Source organism: Cydia fagiglandana, chromosome 27 (genome assembly GCF_963556715.1).
Source record: "Cydia fagiglandana chromosome 27, ilCydFagi1.1, whole genome shotgun sequence".
NCBI classification, from domain to species: Eukaryota; Metazoa; Arthropoda; class Insecta; order Lepidoptera; family Tortricidae; genus Cydia; species Cydia fagiglandana.
The window spans coordinates 229,189-243,613 of record NC_085958.1 but is presented as its reverse complement, the minus strand read 5'-3'; the positions used below and the strand labels follow the sequence as shown (position 1 = coordinate 243,613).

The following is a 14,425-nucleotide window of genomic DNA, read 5'->3' as shown; positions in this document are numbered from 1 at the left end:
TAACACTTATTACTTTGTTCCAGGTGACGAAGAAATCCTGAACGGCCTGAAGCCCCCCGTCATCTCCAACTCCTCGGAGCCAGGGCTGGAAGACGTGACCCAGGAGCTGAACAAGGTCCTGACGGCTGATGATGACAAGAAGCAGCTGGCGTGCCGCGTGTCGCACCTCGGACTCAATAGGCCTCTGGAGGCCCGCAGGCAGCTTGATGTGCAGTGTAAGTTACTTACTGTTACGGCTGTCCAACTCCTCGGAGCCAGGACTGGAAGGCATGACCCAGGAGCTGAACAAGGTGTTGACGGCTGATGATGACAGGAGACAGCTGGCGTGCCGCGTGTCGCATCTCGGCCTCAATAGGCCTCTGGAGGCCCGCAGGCAGCTTGATGTGCAGTGTAAGTTAATGTTACGGCTGTCCAACTCCTCCGAGCAAGGACTGATGGAAGGCGTGACCCAGGAGCTTAACAAGGTGTTGACGGCTGATGATTACAGGAGACACTGGCGTGCCGCGTGTCGCATCTCGGACTCAATAGGCCTCTGGAGGCCCGCAGGCAGCTTGATGTGCAGTGTAAGTTACTTACTGATCACCTTCTAGCCTAGTCAATAGGCATTGAGGCTATGCCGAGTGTCTCATCTGATACTTAATAGGCCTCTGGAGACCTGTACTTGATGTGCAGTGTAAGACTAGCCCTTATGGAACTAATTCCTAAGTAGATTTCAAAAGATAATAATAACAGCATCAGATCAGATCAGATCCACAGCGCAGGCTTCCTCATCATACAGATAGCTCATCCACCTCAGGTTTCGTCAAAATAAAGCGTACATTTTGTCATAATTATATAATCCGCAACAAAAAAAAAGATTGTTCCATATTCATTGATATTAAACTTTCGTGAGACAAAAAATCAAGTGAGTGAAACTGTTGTCGTCTAAACAGTTTTCCATAATAATTATTTAATATTTTCCACAGACCCTCCTCGCCGCGCCGACGGCAGCAGCGACGAACAGATCACCATCTTCGGCCTCAAGATCCAAGAAGACGGTCGTCTCAACGTCACCGTCAGGTCCAACCCTGAACCCTCGGTGGAATGGAAGGTGTCCGACGTTACCCTGGTGCCTGGGCACCCTAACAGCCATCCGAATGAGAACAGCGTGTGGACTGCCCTCCATCCACTGCGATTGGTAAGTTACGAGTACATATAGAGAACTGCAGATCACTATCTTGGGCATCATGATCCAAGAAGACCAGGGGCAGATTAAGGTCTCAAGCCCTTTCCTAAAAAAATTAGAATTTCTCCATCAAAAGTAATAGGATAAATCTACCCTTCTGGACCCAATGCCCTCCAAAACAATTTCCTGGATCCACTGAAGCTGGCTCAATGTGACCGTCAATTGTAGCTTTATAAAATAGGCCACTGTTTGGTTTATAAGTTCTAACAGTAACACTATTAGTTTTAAATGTTGGATTTTGTATTATTTCTTCAGCCGCAAGACGAGGTCCACGGCAGCGGCTACTACAACGTCACCCTCGTCCTGTCTCCCGTCACCAGCGAGGATGTGGAGCGGAACTACTTCCTGACACTCTCGAACAGGCATGGGGAGAAGCGGCTCATGGTCAAGCTGAGCACCCTGGAGCAACCCGCTGGTAAGTCCTCCCCCATCATCAGAAGACGAGGAATGGAACTACTCGCTCACGCTGGTCAACAAGCATGGGGAGAAGCGGCTCATGGTCAAGCTGAGCACCCTGGAGCAAGCCGCTGGTAAGTCCTTCTCCATCATCAGAAGACGAGGAATGGAACTACTCGCTCACGCTAGTCAACAAGCATGGGGAGAAGCGGCTCATGGTCAAGCTGAGCACCCTGGAGCAACCAGCTGGTAAGTCCTCCCCCATCATCAGAAGACGAGGAATGGAACTACTCGCTCACGCTGGTCAACAAGCATGGGGAGAAGCGGCTCATGGTCAAGCTGAGCACCCTGGAGCAACCCGCTGGTAAGTCCTTCTCCATCATCAGAAGACGAGGAATGGAACTACTCGCTCACGCTGGTCAACAAGCATGGGGAGAAGCGGCTCATGGTCAAGCTGAGCACCCTCGAGCAACCTGCTGGTAAGTCCTCCCCCGTTACCAGAAGAGGAGCGGAACTACTTCCTGACACTATCGAACAAGCATGGGGAGACGCGGCTCATGGTCAAGCTGAGCACCCTGGAGCAACCCGCTGGTAAGTCCTTCTCCATCATCAGAAGACGAGGAATGGAACTACTCGCTCACGCTGGTCAACAAGCATGGGGAGAAGCGGCTCATGGTCAAGCTGAGCACCCTCGAGCAACCTGCTGGTAAGTCCTCCCCCGTTACCAGAAGAGGAGCGGAACTACTTCCTGACACTATCGAACAGGCATGGGGAGAAGCGGCTCATGGTCAAGCTGAGAACCCTGGAGCAACCCGCTGGTAAGTCCTCCCCCGACACCAGAAGAGGAACGGAACTACTTCCTGACACTATCGAACAGGTATGGGGAGAAGCGGCTCATGGTCAAGCTGAGCACCCTGGAGCAACCAGCTGGTAAGTCCTCCCCCGACACCAGAAGAGGAACGGAACTACTCGCTCACGCTTCAACGCTGGAAATCGGCGTCAGCGCCTAATGGAATAGAATAGAAGATGCTTTATTTAAAAAAACGCTTAATATAAACTTAACTAATAACACTGACATAGATTGGTTATAAAGCATTTCTGATATGGTCTCCACTCAGCATCATGTCAAAGAACCTTTGAGGTCCCCGACGCTGGTCTTCCATAGAGACCCTTTCGAGAGAGCGCAACTATAAGCTAATGGTTAAGTTTTTTAAAACCGGACCGGCAGGCTGCAGGCCCGAGGGTGAAGTTATAGGTTTGCTAAGGTCGAAGGGTAGGTATGTCTGAAGGTACGGAGCGGCTTCTGAGCAGTTTCGTGTAAAGAGCTGAAATATGGTACCTATATGTAATAGTTGAGTTTGCCACTCAAAGTCTGCCAGAAATATTTACTACGTCAGTAAAACTATTAGCTTAGCACCCTTTATGAAGATGTACAGCGTGAGTGCTAAGTTAATAGTTTTGCTGTTGCCTAGCTACGAGAATTGTTGAGCTATGGTCGAGTGTGTTAATAGCGAAATTGTGAGGCCAAAAATCTGATATTCGGTATTTGTTCACTATATCTTTCAAGTTATTTCATATTACAATGGATATATTAACTGCTTACTAAATACTTTTAATACTTCCGACTGCTGAAACTCCTACTAAATACTATTTTAACTACATCTTTAAGGTACCTAATGTTATTAATAAATTTCATTTTCATTTACCATCACACTCTGCGATTGTTGCGCCATTTAGGGTCCTACCTAAATAGGTTGTTCAATACTTACGTAGGTACGCTCTAGAATTTCCAATTATCAAGAAACCTACATGGCATAATAATCCCGTGTACTGTTACATCATAACACCTGTAAGATAATTACTTGCTGGTAAAATCATTTATTTTATAACCTACAGCTCAGGCCTCGATCCTGCGTCTGAATGTTTATGGTAAGAATGATGCGAATGATCTGATATTCGTGTATTTTGCTACAGGCCTGCATCGAGAATGTATTTTTGAAATAAAAGTATTGTTAAGTTTTTGGCATGCTCGTCTTTAATTTAGATTTATTTTATATTTGAGGGCAAGTTTTAATTCCTTTTTTTATAAACAAGTTTATACATAATTTCCACATTAATTACACCTATTCTTGTTAACTAATACAAAAAGTTTAAAACTCTGCTTTTCGATTTGCTATTTTGATTTATTCACATGGAACTTTAATTTTCATAATATTTGTTTTATGCGTAAGGATTTTTAAAATTTCCACTTTTTTTAATTGGCGCAATTCTTTTATTTATCGATTATATTATTTTTGGGTAAGTATTTATTTTTATATCAAGTAGCTAATGCCAGAAAATATAAGTAGACTTTCAAATTCATAATATAAATTTAAATTGTGTAGGTTAGTACTGTTAGCAGGCGTGGCTCACTCCGAGATTTCGTCGCTTTGCTACAGGTAGCTAAAAGTACATCCGTTCGGCCCCAATTTTGGGGTTTGCCATAATACGCGCGTGGCGCTGTCGCCACCTAGCGAACATATCTGCGCTGATCGTGACAGACGCGTTTTGTTAGAGAGTGAGTCTTCTGTACCTATCGTCCGTTTTTTTTAGCATTAGAAAGAACTTCGCAGAAGTAAGCTTGTGGTTCCAAATCCGGCACTTTTAGCGGTAATAATTTGAAGTAAATTATATGTATTGACCATGCTACATTAGATAATTCAATAATTATTAACAATTAGCGCTTTGCTTCTACTTTCCTTATGCGCACTGCCAAGGAATGGAATTCCTTGCCGGCGTCTATATTTCCGTGCTCTTATAACCCGGCAACCTTCAAATCAAGAGTGAACAGGCACCTTCTGGGCGAGCTCGCTCCATCGTAGGCCACGTCTACGCCTCGGCTAGTCTGTGGCCATGAGTAAACCCATGCATAATAAAAAAAAAAAAAAAAAAAATTAAAGAGCCTGATAAAAACTGCACGCTTGCTTCTGTGGAGTTCTTTCTAATGCTAAAAAAAAACGAACTGTAGTACTATTATTTATTCTGTGCTGTTAGTAGATGTTAATAAAAATACAAGATGTTATAAAAAATTAATACTTATGGATGTGAAATATGCTCGAGTATGGTTTAACTTCTAGTCGCCTAGAGGCCTCTAAAATGGTCTCCCATTCCATTGCAGTTTAACTTTGACAGCTCAAAATTGTCCTGGCAAATTTTGCTTTTTGGGCGACTAGAACACTGCATGATGATGTTTTACAATATTTACCTACATCGGTAGAGAACGGTATATACCTACAATTAGGAGCATGTTACTTGAATGTGAGTATTTTAAAGGTAATTAATTCGTGTTTTAGTTAAGTACTAGTTGAATGATAACAGCTCGAAATGAATTGTCCCTAATATTATTCCAGTAGTAGCTAGTATTAATGTGTTTAAATCTCTGATTATTGTAGTTACATATTTGCCTTGACCGTCAAAATGTGTAAAAGCATGTTATTTTTTACCATTACTTAAATGTACAGCCTATCGAAGTGTTTGATATTATTTTCTGAAAAGAAATTTACTACGTCATATTTCTCCACATATTTTTCTACATTTATCCGCCTTTTACAAACCTGTTTTCCTTTTTCAAATAATTCCTTGACCCCTTTTTAAACTTTTTTTCAATATATAATCTTTAAATTTTTCCAGGGATGGAGCTGGAAGCCGGGGCGATAGTTGGCATTGTGGTCGGGGTCCTCATACTACTTCTGGCCGTTTTCCTCGTGGTGTTCGCCAAGGCCACCGACAGATGGTGCTTCGCAGGTCAGTTGTAGTTCCTACTTCTACGTATAGATGGCGCTGTGTGCTCGCCGTTGTTACATGGCATTACCACAGAGATGGAAGTACATATGTAGTGCATAATTATTTTCCATCGTATTTTAACGGAAACGTACGAACGTGTCTTGTTATTTCAGTCAGTCTCGTTACAAAAAGTATTGAGGTTGACTGAAGTGACATGATTTACGAACGTTTCTGGAAAAATACGAAAGAAACAATTATGTACTTATACAGATGTGCAACGTATAGAAAGTTACTGAAAAGTTGGAAAAGATCTGACAAATCTGGGAAACATCCTCAATTATTTTGTGAAACTCCTTTCCAATTTTTTGGTAACTTTCCGGAACTGGAACATTTGTGGTTGGCAGATAAGCAGAGGTAGGGTTACTAAAACAAAACTGTGATTTCATATGTGACATGCCGATTTCCTAGTATTGCGAGCAATATGCACACACATTCACAACTCGACAACGAGCGGTGAAATAACTGAGCAATGTGTGTGTGCAAAATCAGCTCGCCATTACGTCACCGTTTTGTTTTAACCAACTCACCCCAGTTTATATGTCAAGTCTGTTGTAGGCATTACGGTAGAGTCGGTCCAAGAAAAATCTGCAGCGGATTTGATAGCCCACGCAGTGCAAGTGTTATTTTAAATGTTAAACTTCTATGAAATTATAACGTATTAAACACTTGCACTGCGTGGGCTATCAAATCCGCTGCAGACTTTTCTTGGACCGACTCTAGTAACTCTTTTTGAAGCAGGTAAATGATTTCATTGGCAAGCCGTGCATAGAATTGAACGTAACGCTTGCGTTGTGCTTTTTTTGCTTATCATAATAATCAAAATCACGAAGCTAGATTTCTTCCAGTGGGTTGCTTATGTCTAGATTTTCAAAAAAAAATCTGCTTTAAAAAAACACAAATACGTAATTAATTCCTAAATAAATATGTACCTTTACTATTTCTACACTTCTACAGATATCAAATACACGTGAATAAATAAAAAGACATGTTATTAAAAATATTTTAACACTTTCATATTTACCTATGCACTTTATTTAAATTTTATAAAATAGTTAAAAATTATTGCACGTTTATTTATTTTTTTATTGAAGGTCAACACTTTAACAGATATTAGGCAAACCACTGTTACTCGTGATTACTAAGGGCCTACCGCGAACGACGTTCGACGTGTTGCCTTCCTGTCACACTTACGTACGAATTTACAAGTGCGCTGTCGCACTCTGTAGAGGCAACACGTCGTGTCGTTGCAGTCGTGACTGCTCTTACATTTGTAAGAATCATGAAAAAAGTATTGTGCAACTATTTGACATTTTAGGCATGCCAAGGAATGCGACCTATATTTTATGCAGTTCGTCAAGAAATTCACAATCATTAAATTAATATTAAATTGAAAATACTTAATTTAATAATTATATCCAATTTTACAATGCAAAAATGTTTTCTGTTTTTCTACAGTTTGTCTCAGAAAAAGAAATAAATCGCAGTTTCTGATATACATTTTTATTTTTAAAATGATTGTGAATTTTAAAGTATTTTCCCCATAATAATCGCTTCGATCCTCGCACAAAACAATTACAAAAAATAATCAGGATTACTATTTTAACCCCTAGTTATTGTTAAGTGTTATAATGGCAGTGTTCGTCTTTATGTTATTATTATAATCAATTGTATATTTAGAATAGTATTTAATTATATTTTAAAGAGCGATGTAATATTTAGCGATCAAGAACGAAAATTTTTGATTTAATTTTTTGCATGAATTTAACTTTAAAATCTTTTAATTATATTTAAGCATGATCTGTCTGGTTAATGTTTATTAAAATACTTTTATGGATGTTAAAATGTTTGGATTATATGATTATGACTAACGCATGTCATTTTTTAACTTTTCATAAACATGCATGTTTTCATTATTAATTCATGAATGAAATTCTACGATACATTTCATATTTAGTTAATAATTAACCGCATACAATTTTCTTTAAGGGTTTTAATATTTAGAACCTTAAATATAATACACATAATATATCATAGTCGGAGTGAACAATCATTCCTGGATTCGATTCCCAGTGAAATGGCTTTCGGGAAAAATGTAAATGTAGGTATTTATTAAGTTTAGTTTTTAAACCTGGCACAAGGAATCCTAATATGGGGCGGTTTTTTGGTAGATTCTGTAGTTTGTGTGGTGATGGTTGTAGTTAATACCTAATAAATAGCTAAAAACATAACTAAAGATATTATATTAACGTTATGTTTCTCTGCTAGGCACTTGTTTCTTTACTCGCAAAGGCAGTGGTTACTGACGAATATTAAATAAATCATTTAAAAAATAACTCCATATACCTGTCTTGTCAATCTATCGTTAGTGATCTAATTGTTTTTACGACTATTAATATTTTATAAGAAATCTATGTGAGTGGCATAGGTATACAAGTATTAAACCAACTATTACGAGTACTCAAATCAATTCATTTTTATTTAAATAATTTGTTAATATTCTATAAAAGTCTTTCTTAGTGATATGAATTATGTATAAAATTATTTTTTCAAGACAAAAACCTTAAAACTTGATCTCTTAATTTATTTTATTATAAATAAAATACATTAGATAACTTCGGAAACGGGACAACTTCTAATTTAAATTTTAAATAATGATAATTTAAATTATTTGAAAATTTTAATTAAATAATGTATTGCGTCTTAGTCGCTAAGAAGTTCCACCGAAATATTTAAGGACAAATTATCAGGTAACAAAGCGATGCAATCTACATAGCGAATTTATTAAACTAAAGATCATTTTCGTACATTCAGAGATCAGTTAAATATTAGCACATTTAGCAAGGACATAAGTTTACTATTCAAATACCCAATGGGCATGTAGTTTGTGGGATAAATATAGTTGTATCCAGACGAGACAATTTTACGCCAATCTGATGAAATTTTCCGATCGAACAGGGCCGTGCGGACGTAAATACCAATTTGATTCCCCGATCACATCAGCAGCTGCGGACACAAAAATGCCAATTTTCATAGTAGAATGCAAATTGGTGATTTAATTTGTGTACGTGTGGACGCTAGATGAGATTGACCAATTATTTTCCTGAACAAATCGACTGATTTCGTCAGTCCCGTCTGGATACCCCTTATAGGACAAACCATACCATACGTCTCTAAAAAAAATCAAAAAACAATGGACTGTTTTTTCGTTTACTTTTTTATTGTTTAAAAATTCTTCATACGCCACTATTTTCTCATTCCAAGGTGGAAATCAATTTGACCTTGATTACCTTAAAGGACACATAGTTTTTGCCCAACATTGAGACACGAAAATAATTAACTAATAACTTATCAAGTAAACCATTTTACTAATGGAGGATTAGCCCAGGTAGTAACTAGCTTAGCTAGAAAAAAAAATGTCATCTTGACCCATAAAACAAAACTCATGGTTTTGTAGAAAATCCAAAAATAATATGTGCTTTAATAAAGAATAAGATCACTATCAAATAACTGTAACCATACTGACCTTGGCGACAGTAAATTTGTATATACAAACTCAATATTTCTTTGAGCCTAGATCCAAAGCGTAAACCAAACCAAAAGTAAGTTCTTGATCGCTATATATTGCTCAGGGTCGCCTCCCTTGGACGGGGACTCCGAGGCTCCGCTGCCGCCGCACGACGACGTGAAGGGCGCCGAGAACCCGACACACGACCACGAATACATCGGGAACGGGAACACGAAGAAACCCGACACCCCCGTCTAGGAGGCCTAGGAGGACTAGGAGACAAGAAAAGATTTTGTTGGTTCAGTTGCTTGTAACCAATTTAGGGCCAATAGTATTTTTTAATAAAATTCTACATAACGAAGAAACCCGACTTAAGGAGACACGTCTAAAACTAGAGGTCTAAGTAATTCTAGAACCTGTTTTGTTGGTTTCAATTGCAACCATTAAGTAAAAGTGGAACTAAAACCTTACTATTGAATGTTTTAGTTCCACTTTTACTTAATGATAAAAAAAGCATACTTACACTTTAAAAATTGGCCCTAAGTTTGTGATTGGTGTCAGTGGAATTAGTTAGCTTTCGGCTAACGATATAGCTTTCTTAACTTTTCCTTTTTCAATGTCTTCGTATTATTTGTTTGGGTGACTAAACATTTTGTAAATTTTGAATTGTATTACTATAATATACTTCGTTTTTTAGCATTATAAACAACTATAGAAGGAAGCGTGCAGTTTTTATCAGGCTCTTTAACTTTTAATAATAATGGATTTATTTAATGTAGCATGGTCAATACTTATAATTTACTTTAAATTTTTACAGTAAAAAGTACCCGGTTTGGAACCACAAGCGAAGTTATTTCTAATGCTAAGAAAACGAAGTTTTTTTATAGTAGGGAACGATTAAACATCTAAACTGTTCGTAAAAATAACTGCAAATATGTGTAAGTACCTCTAAATTCAATATTATCTCTTTAGTTATTTTTTTCCATAATTTCAACCCTTAACGCATCATTGCCAGCGCGGACTATGTGCTACGTTAGTAGCCGATAACACGTTTTATCCGATTTGTAGCAAATAGCGCCTACGGACAGAGAACCCGCCACGCGGGTCGCTAGTAGTGTATGTGTTAAAGTAAATATTTAAATAAAGCCATGAGCTTCGTTTATCCAATTCTTAATTCTTATTCAACTTTAATGCACTAAATTTAACTATAATTGACCAAAAAATATAATTACTGTTTAAAGATATTTTGATCTCGCAAGAGCGACAGTTACGATGTATTTTAAATTTAAATTTAGATGTATTTTACATTTTAATTTGAATTTAGTTTCGTTTAGTGCCAGATGTCTTTAGAGTTGTTACTTATTAATATATTCTAGGGTAATATGTAACATTTAAATCTGATAATTACTGACTTAGATTTTTAATAAAGAGATTATGCAGTTTGAATATTTTAAAATTTAATAATTGAATACAGTTTTAAATTTATTATAAGTGTTTATATTTAAGCCTGATCACATTTTTGTAACTTAAGAAGAAAAAACTAGTTTATTTTGTAGTAACAATTCGGCAATTTTTTTTATTACACGATTTATTTTATGTAACAACATGACATTAATATCTCAATAATAGTAAACAACGAAAAATAATCCCATCGTATATATGATTAAGTAAAATAAATAAAGTTAATAGGAATAGTGTAAAGAAATACAAAAAAAATCTTTAAGTTTTAAATAGGACATATTCGCTTATAGTTTTTTTGCTGAGGATTTCATTTTATGCAAGTTTTTACTTGCCCGACAGATACATTCTTAAAGTAATCTATTAATAGTTTAAGTATTATGTTCGTACCACCATTTTTATGAAATGTTTTGTACATAAATCGTAGTAAAATAAACTCCATTTGTACTTTATACCTTTTTAAGCTTTTTATCATCTATCTTTAGCTGTTTGAGTTTTTAGATGGTGGGCAAGCAAACTGTCAAATTTATTTCTTTTAATATAATGCTACAGATGTAGTGCATAATTATTTTCCATCGTATTTTTAAGGAAACGTACGAACGTGTCTTGCTATTTCAGTCAGTCTCGGTACAAAAAGTACCGAGATTGACTGAAGTAGCATGACAAATACAAAAGTTTCCGAGAAAATAAGATGGGAAACAATTATGCACTGCATCTGTAATATCAATTATTGACTTTATACTGTAGGTTACATATACGTTCACTTACTTATAATTAATATCTACCATTGAAAATTTAAAACAGTTTGCCTACACACTAGAAAAAAAATCGTAAACTTTTGTAAAGAGTTTTTTGAAAATTTAACTTTCACCACTTTTTTATACTTAAGTATATTGATTGTAACATATTGGTTAAATACTTGCGTGCCTCTAGCAATGATTTTTGACTCAATTTTGGTACAGATCTTTACATAGGTGTGTTATAAATATTTAACGTAGTGGTTAATAAACATTTTATAAAGTACATATACATGACAATTTTAATCGTAATGTATTTGAAATAAACAAATTTTGTCCTTTTATGACTGACTTCGTTGAATGTTAAAAAATATATACTTAATACTATATAAAGTATTTTGTTATTATATAACGAAATAAAATATATATAATTGTATAATACGTTAATATAGAGCTTTTCAATAATTAATGAATTTACAGTAAAAAGATCGCTAGAGGCGCGCAGCGGCAGCCATTTTGTATTTTTACATCTTAAGTTAGCGCGATAAGTCACCTCCATTGTGATTTAATAGTATTTCGATTAAGGATTTATTTTTGTACCAGTTTAGTTTTAATAATTAGCTTTTGCAAACTTACGGAAGCCAATCTCTGTACCATCACACTGTTAACTAGCAAGTCGTCAATCTTATTACAATGATATAAGGTACACAGTTGATCAATTAATAGTGTCGCTGTAATACCTCTCGCGTGGTATTGGACCTAACGATGGTCCCTATGACAGTTCCTTGAAGTCTCTTTTGGTTGGGCTTAATTTAAAGAAATATTGAAGAAATATGCTTTTATCATATTTTTATTATTTTACATTTCTAAATAAATGTGCTTAACCTTTAACTTTGAAGTTTAAAAATGAGCTGTCATAATCATTCGATGCGAGAGGAGCATAGTTATTTATAGTCTTAAATATCGACCCGGACAAGGAACAGAAATATGTGAACACTAAATAATATACATATTTATGACCTTGACTGTGTATCAATGTTGCAGAGAGACAATTTTGTTATCTACTAAATACTCTAAATGGGCAGAAAAATATAATAGTACCCTGTTCCGATGAATCTCATATACCTACCTTTAATATTTGACCTTCAAATAGCGACTTTTAAATAGAAATTGTCATTTGCCATCCTGTCAAAGTTAACAACATCGCAAGTTTTCTGTTAAAAAGTAGCTTTTTGGAGCTCTGTTTATAATATTTAGATTGAATTAAACCAACAGGATTTAATTTCACGGCATTTGTAAATAATTATGAGCAGATCTAATTTCAGTACATTTTTCGCATTAAAATGGACACGATAAACACTTTCTGTCAAATTGTCAATTATGTAAACCTCCGAACACTGCCGTTTGACACTTTTGCAAAAAAGCTAGCTTCTCTAAGCTCAATATTCCTTAGCTTCGTATCTGGTAATAGGCATTTTGACAATTTTTAAATAGATATATTTAATACGCGACTCGTCTGGACGCCACTGTGCAATTAATAAATAACATGATTACTATTTAATAATAATTATTAAATCACGCTGTTAGTGTGATGGGGACCTTTGGACCCGGCATGGCTCAGAACGGGTTTTAGTTTCAAGTTTTGTACATTTTGTAATAATATTACATATTAAATTCTTACATGATTTAAATTTTTTGTGATGGGGTTGGGGAGGACTGTTAATTTGATTGTCTCTGGCATTGTCGAATTACGTTAAAAAATGTTACCATTTACAAACAATTTTTCTGAACTTGTTCTTTGCAAGGCGTATTTTATTACACGGTCTAAAATTAACTATCTATTATATTAACTAAGGTTACTGAATTAATTCAGAATATTGTTTTTTTGTCTGTGGCACATGGTGGTTCGTACAAAAAACCAGATACCATAGACAAAAATTGGGAAAACCGAAATTCGCAAATTCCAGGAATCTTTCTCTTTTACTCCAATGAAAGCGTAATTAGAGTGACTTAGAAAGAAGCCCGCAATTTCCGAACTTTGATTTTCGCGGTTAGAGCTCTGAATTCATTCAATGCCATAGATATTACGATTTTTAATTTAAAACAGCCATGAGTTCAAAAGTTCATGTGATAGTCAAAAAGTTATCATTAAAGTTCCAACTATTTTGATTACATTTTGTAATCAAACATTTTTTAAATTGTAAAGGGGTGTTCAGACGCGTCGTAAGAACGTTCACATTGTAAAGACTATACCGTTAGAATGTATGAATAATCATCGGTGTTTACGATCCATATTTAAACGATACGATGAATATAAAGTATTTATTAAAGTAATTATTTGGTTTTTTTTTTACCGTTCCATTAACAATTAGGTAGGTACCAAGACAATTAAGAACCAGGGACCCGTATCACGAACCCTTGTAACTTGTATAGAATTAGGTGGGGTAAGGAAAACTATGGGGCAAGAGAAACAAGTGGGAAATAAATTGAGATATTTAAACACATTATAAACAAAATTTAACGATAACATAAATAAAATTAATTTAAAAATACCTAAGTAGAAGACCTTCCTCATACGGTTCCTCTTTAAAGAAAAAAAACTTATGTATATATAATTAAATAATCATCTGAGGTATACGGTTTCACAATATTAATAATAAGGTTGCAATAATAAATTCATTTATAAATTACAATGTATTTTGTATAAACTCAGAAATAGAAATATTGTATTGTATAAATATTCGACTTTTAAGATAAATACAAAACGTTTATCATTTTGTTATTTTTAATATTTTTAGGAGGCAGAGGACGAGATCACACCAAGAACTCGGGAGAATCGTAAGTGTCTTTTTAAATTTTATTTTATATTTATTATTCAATTTACAACATTAAGAACATCATGAATCACTGAAATCTTTTTACATATTAAAGCTTATTTATTTGTACGATTTATACAGTTGTTGAATAAACTTGACATCAATCAAAGTAATTACTAAAAAAAAAAGTTTTTAAAAGAGTTCTGAGGACATTTTACTTCGACTTTTGCTAGTAACTGTAATCGAAAATACTATTTATTTTAATGTGTGATTAACATTATTAAATGGCTTTTTCCTTTAATAATTTATTTTATTTTATTTTTATTTATTAACATAAAAGTATACAGCTTAATACAGATACAATGTCCCACAAAACAGTTTACACGGTTTGACTTGCAGCAATATACAGTCAAAGAATAGTTAAATTAATTTTATAACAAACAATAATTACTGCCTTGGTTGAGAC

The 14,425-nt window shown here is 35.4% G+C and overlaps 1 protein-coding gene across 6 annotated transcripts in view; it reads left to right on the top strand.

Moving 5' to 3' along the window:
- The window catches only part of LOC134678038 (fasciclin-3-like), a 341,696-nt gene that overhangs the window by 323,749 nt on the left and 3,522 nt on the right, over positions 1–14,425 (top strand). For 5 of the 6 annotated variants that reach the window (XM_063536473.1, XM_063536476.1, XM_063536475.1 and 2 more), the window contains exons 7-11: positions 24–215; positions 966–1,177; positions 1,481–1,640; positions 5,291–5,404; positions 13,942–13,981. In XM_063536473.1, coding sequence (XP_063392543.1) covers positions 24–215; positions 966–1,177; positions 1,481–1,640; positions 5,291–5,404; positions 13,942–13,981 — 718 coding nt within the window. Of the gene's footprint in view, positions 1–23; positions 216–965; positions 1,178–1,480; positions 1,641–5,290; positions 5,405–9,072; positions 13,478–13,941; positions 13,982–14,425 lie in introns of those variants that run through there. The other variant, XM_063536478.1, reaches the window with a different exon arrangement.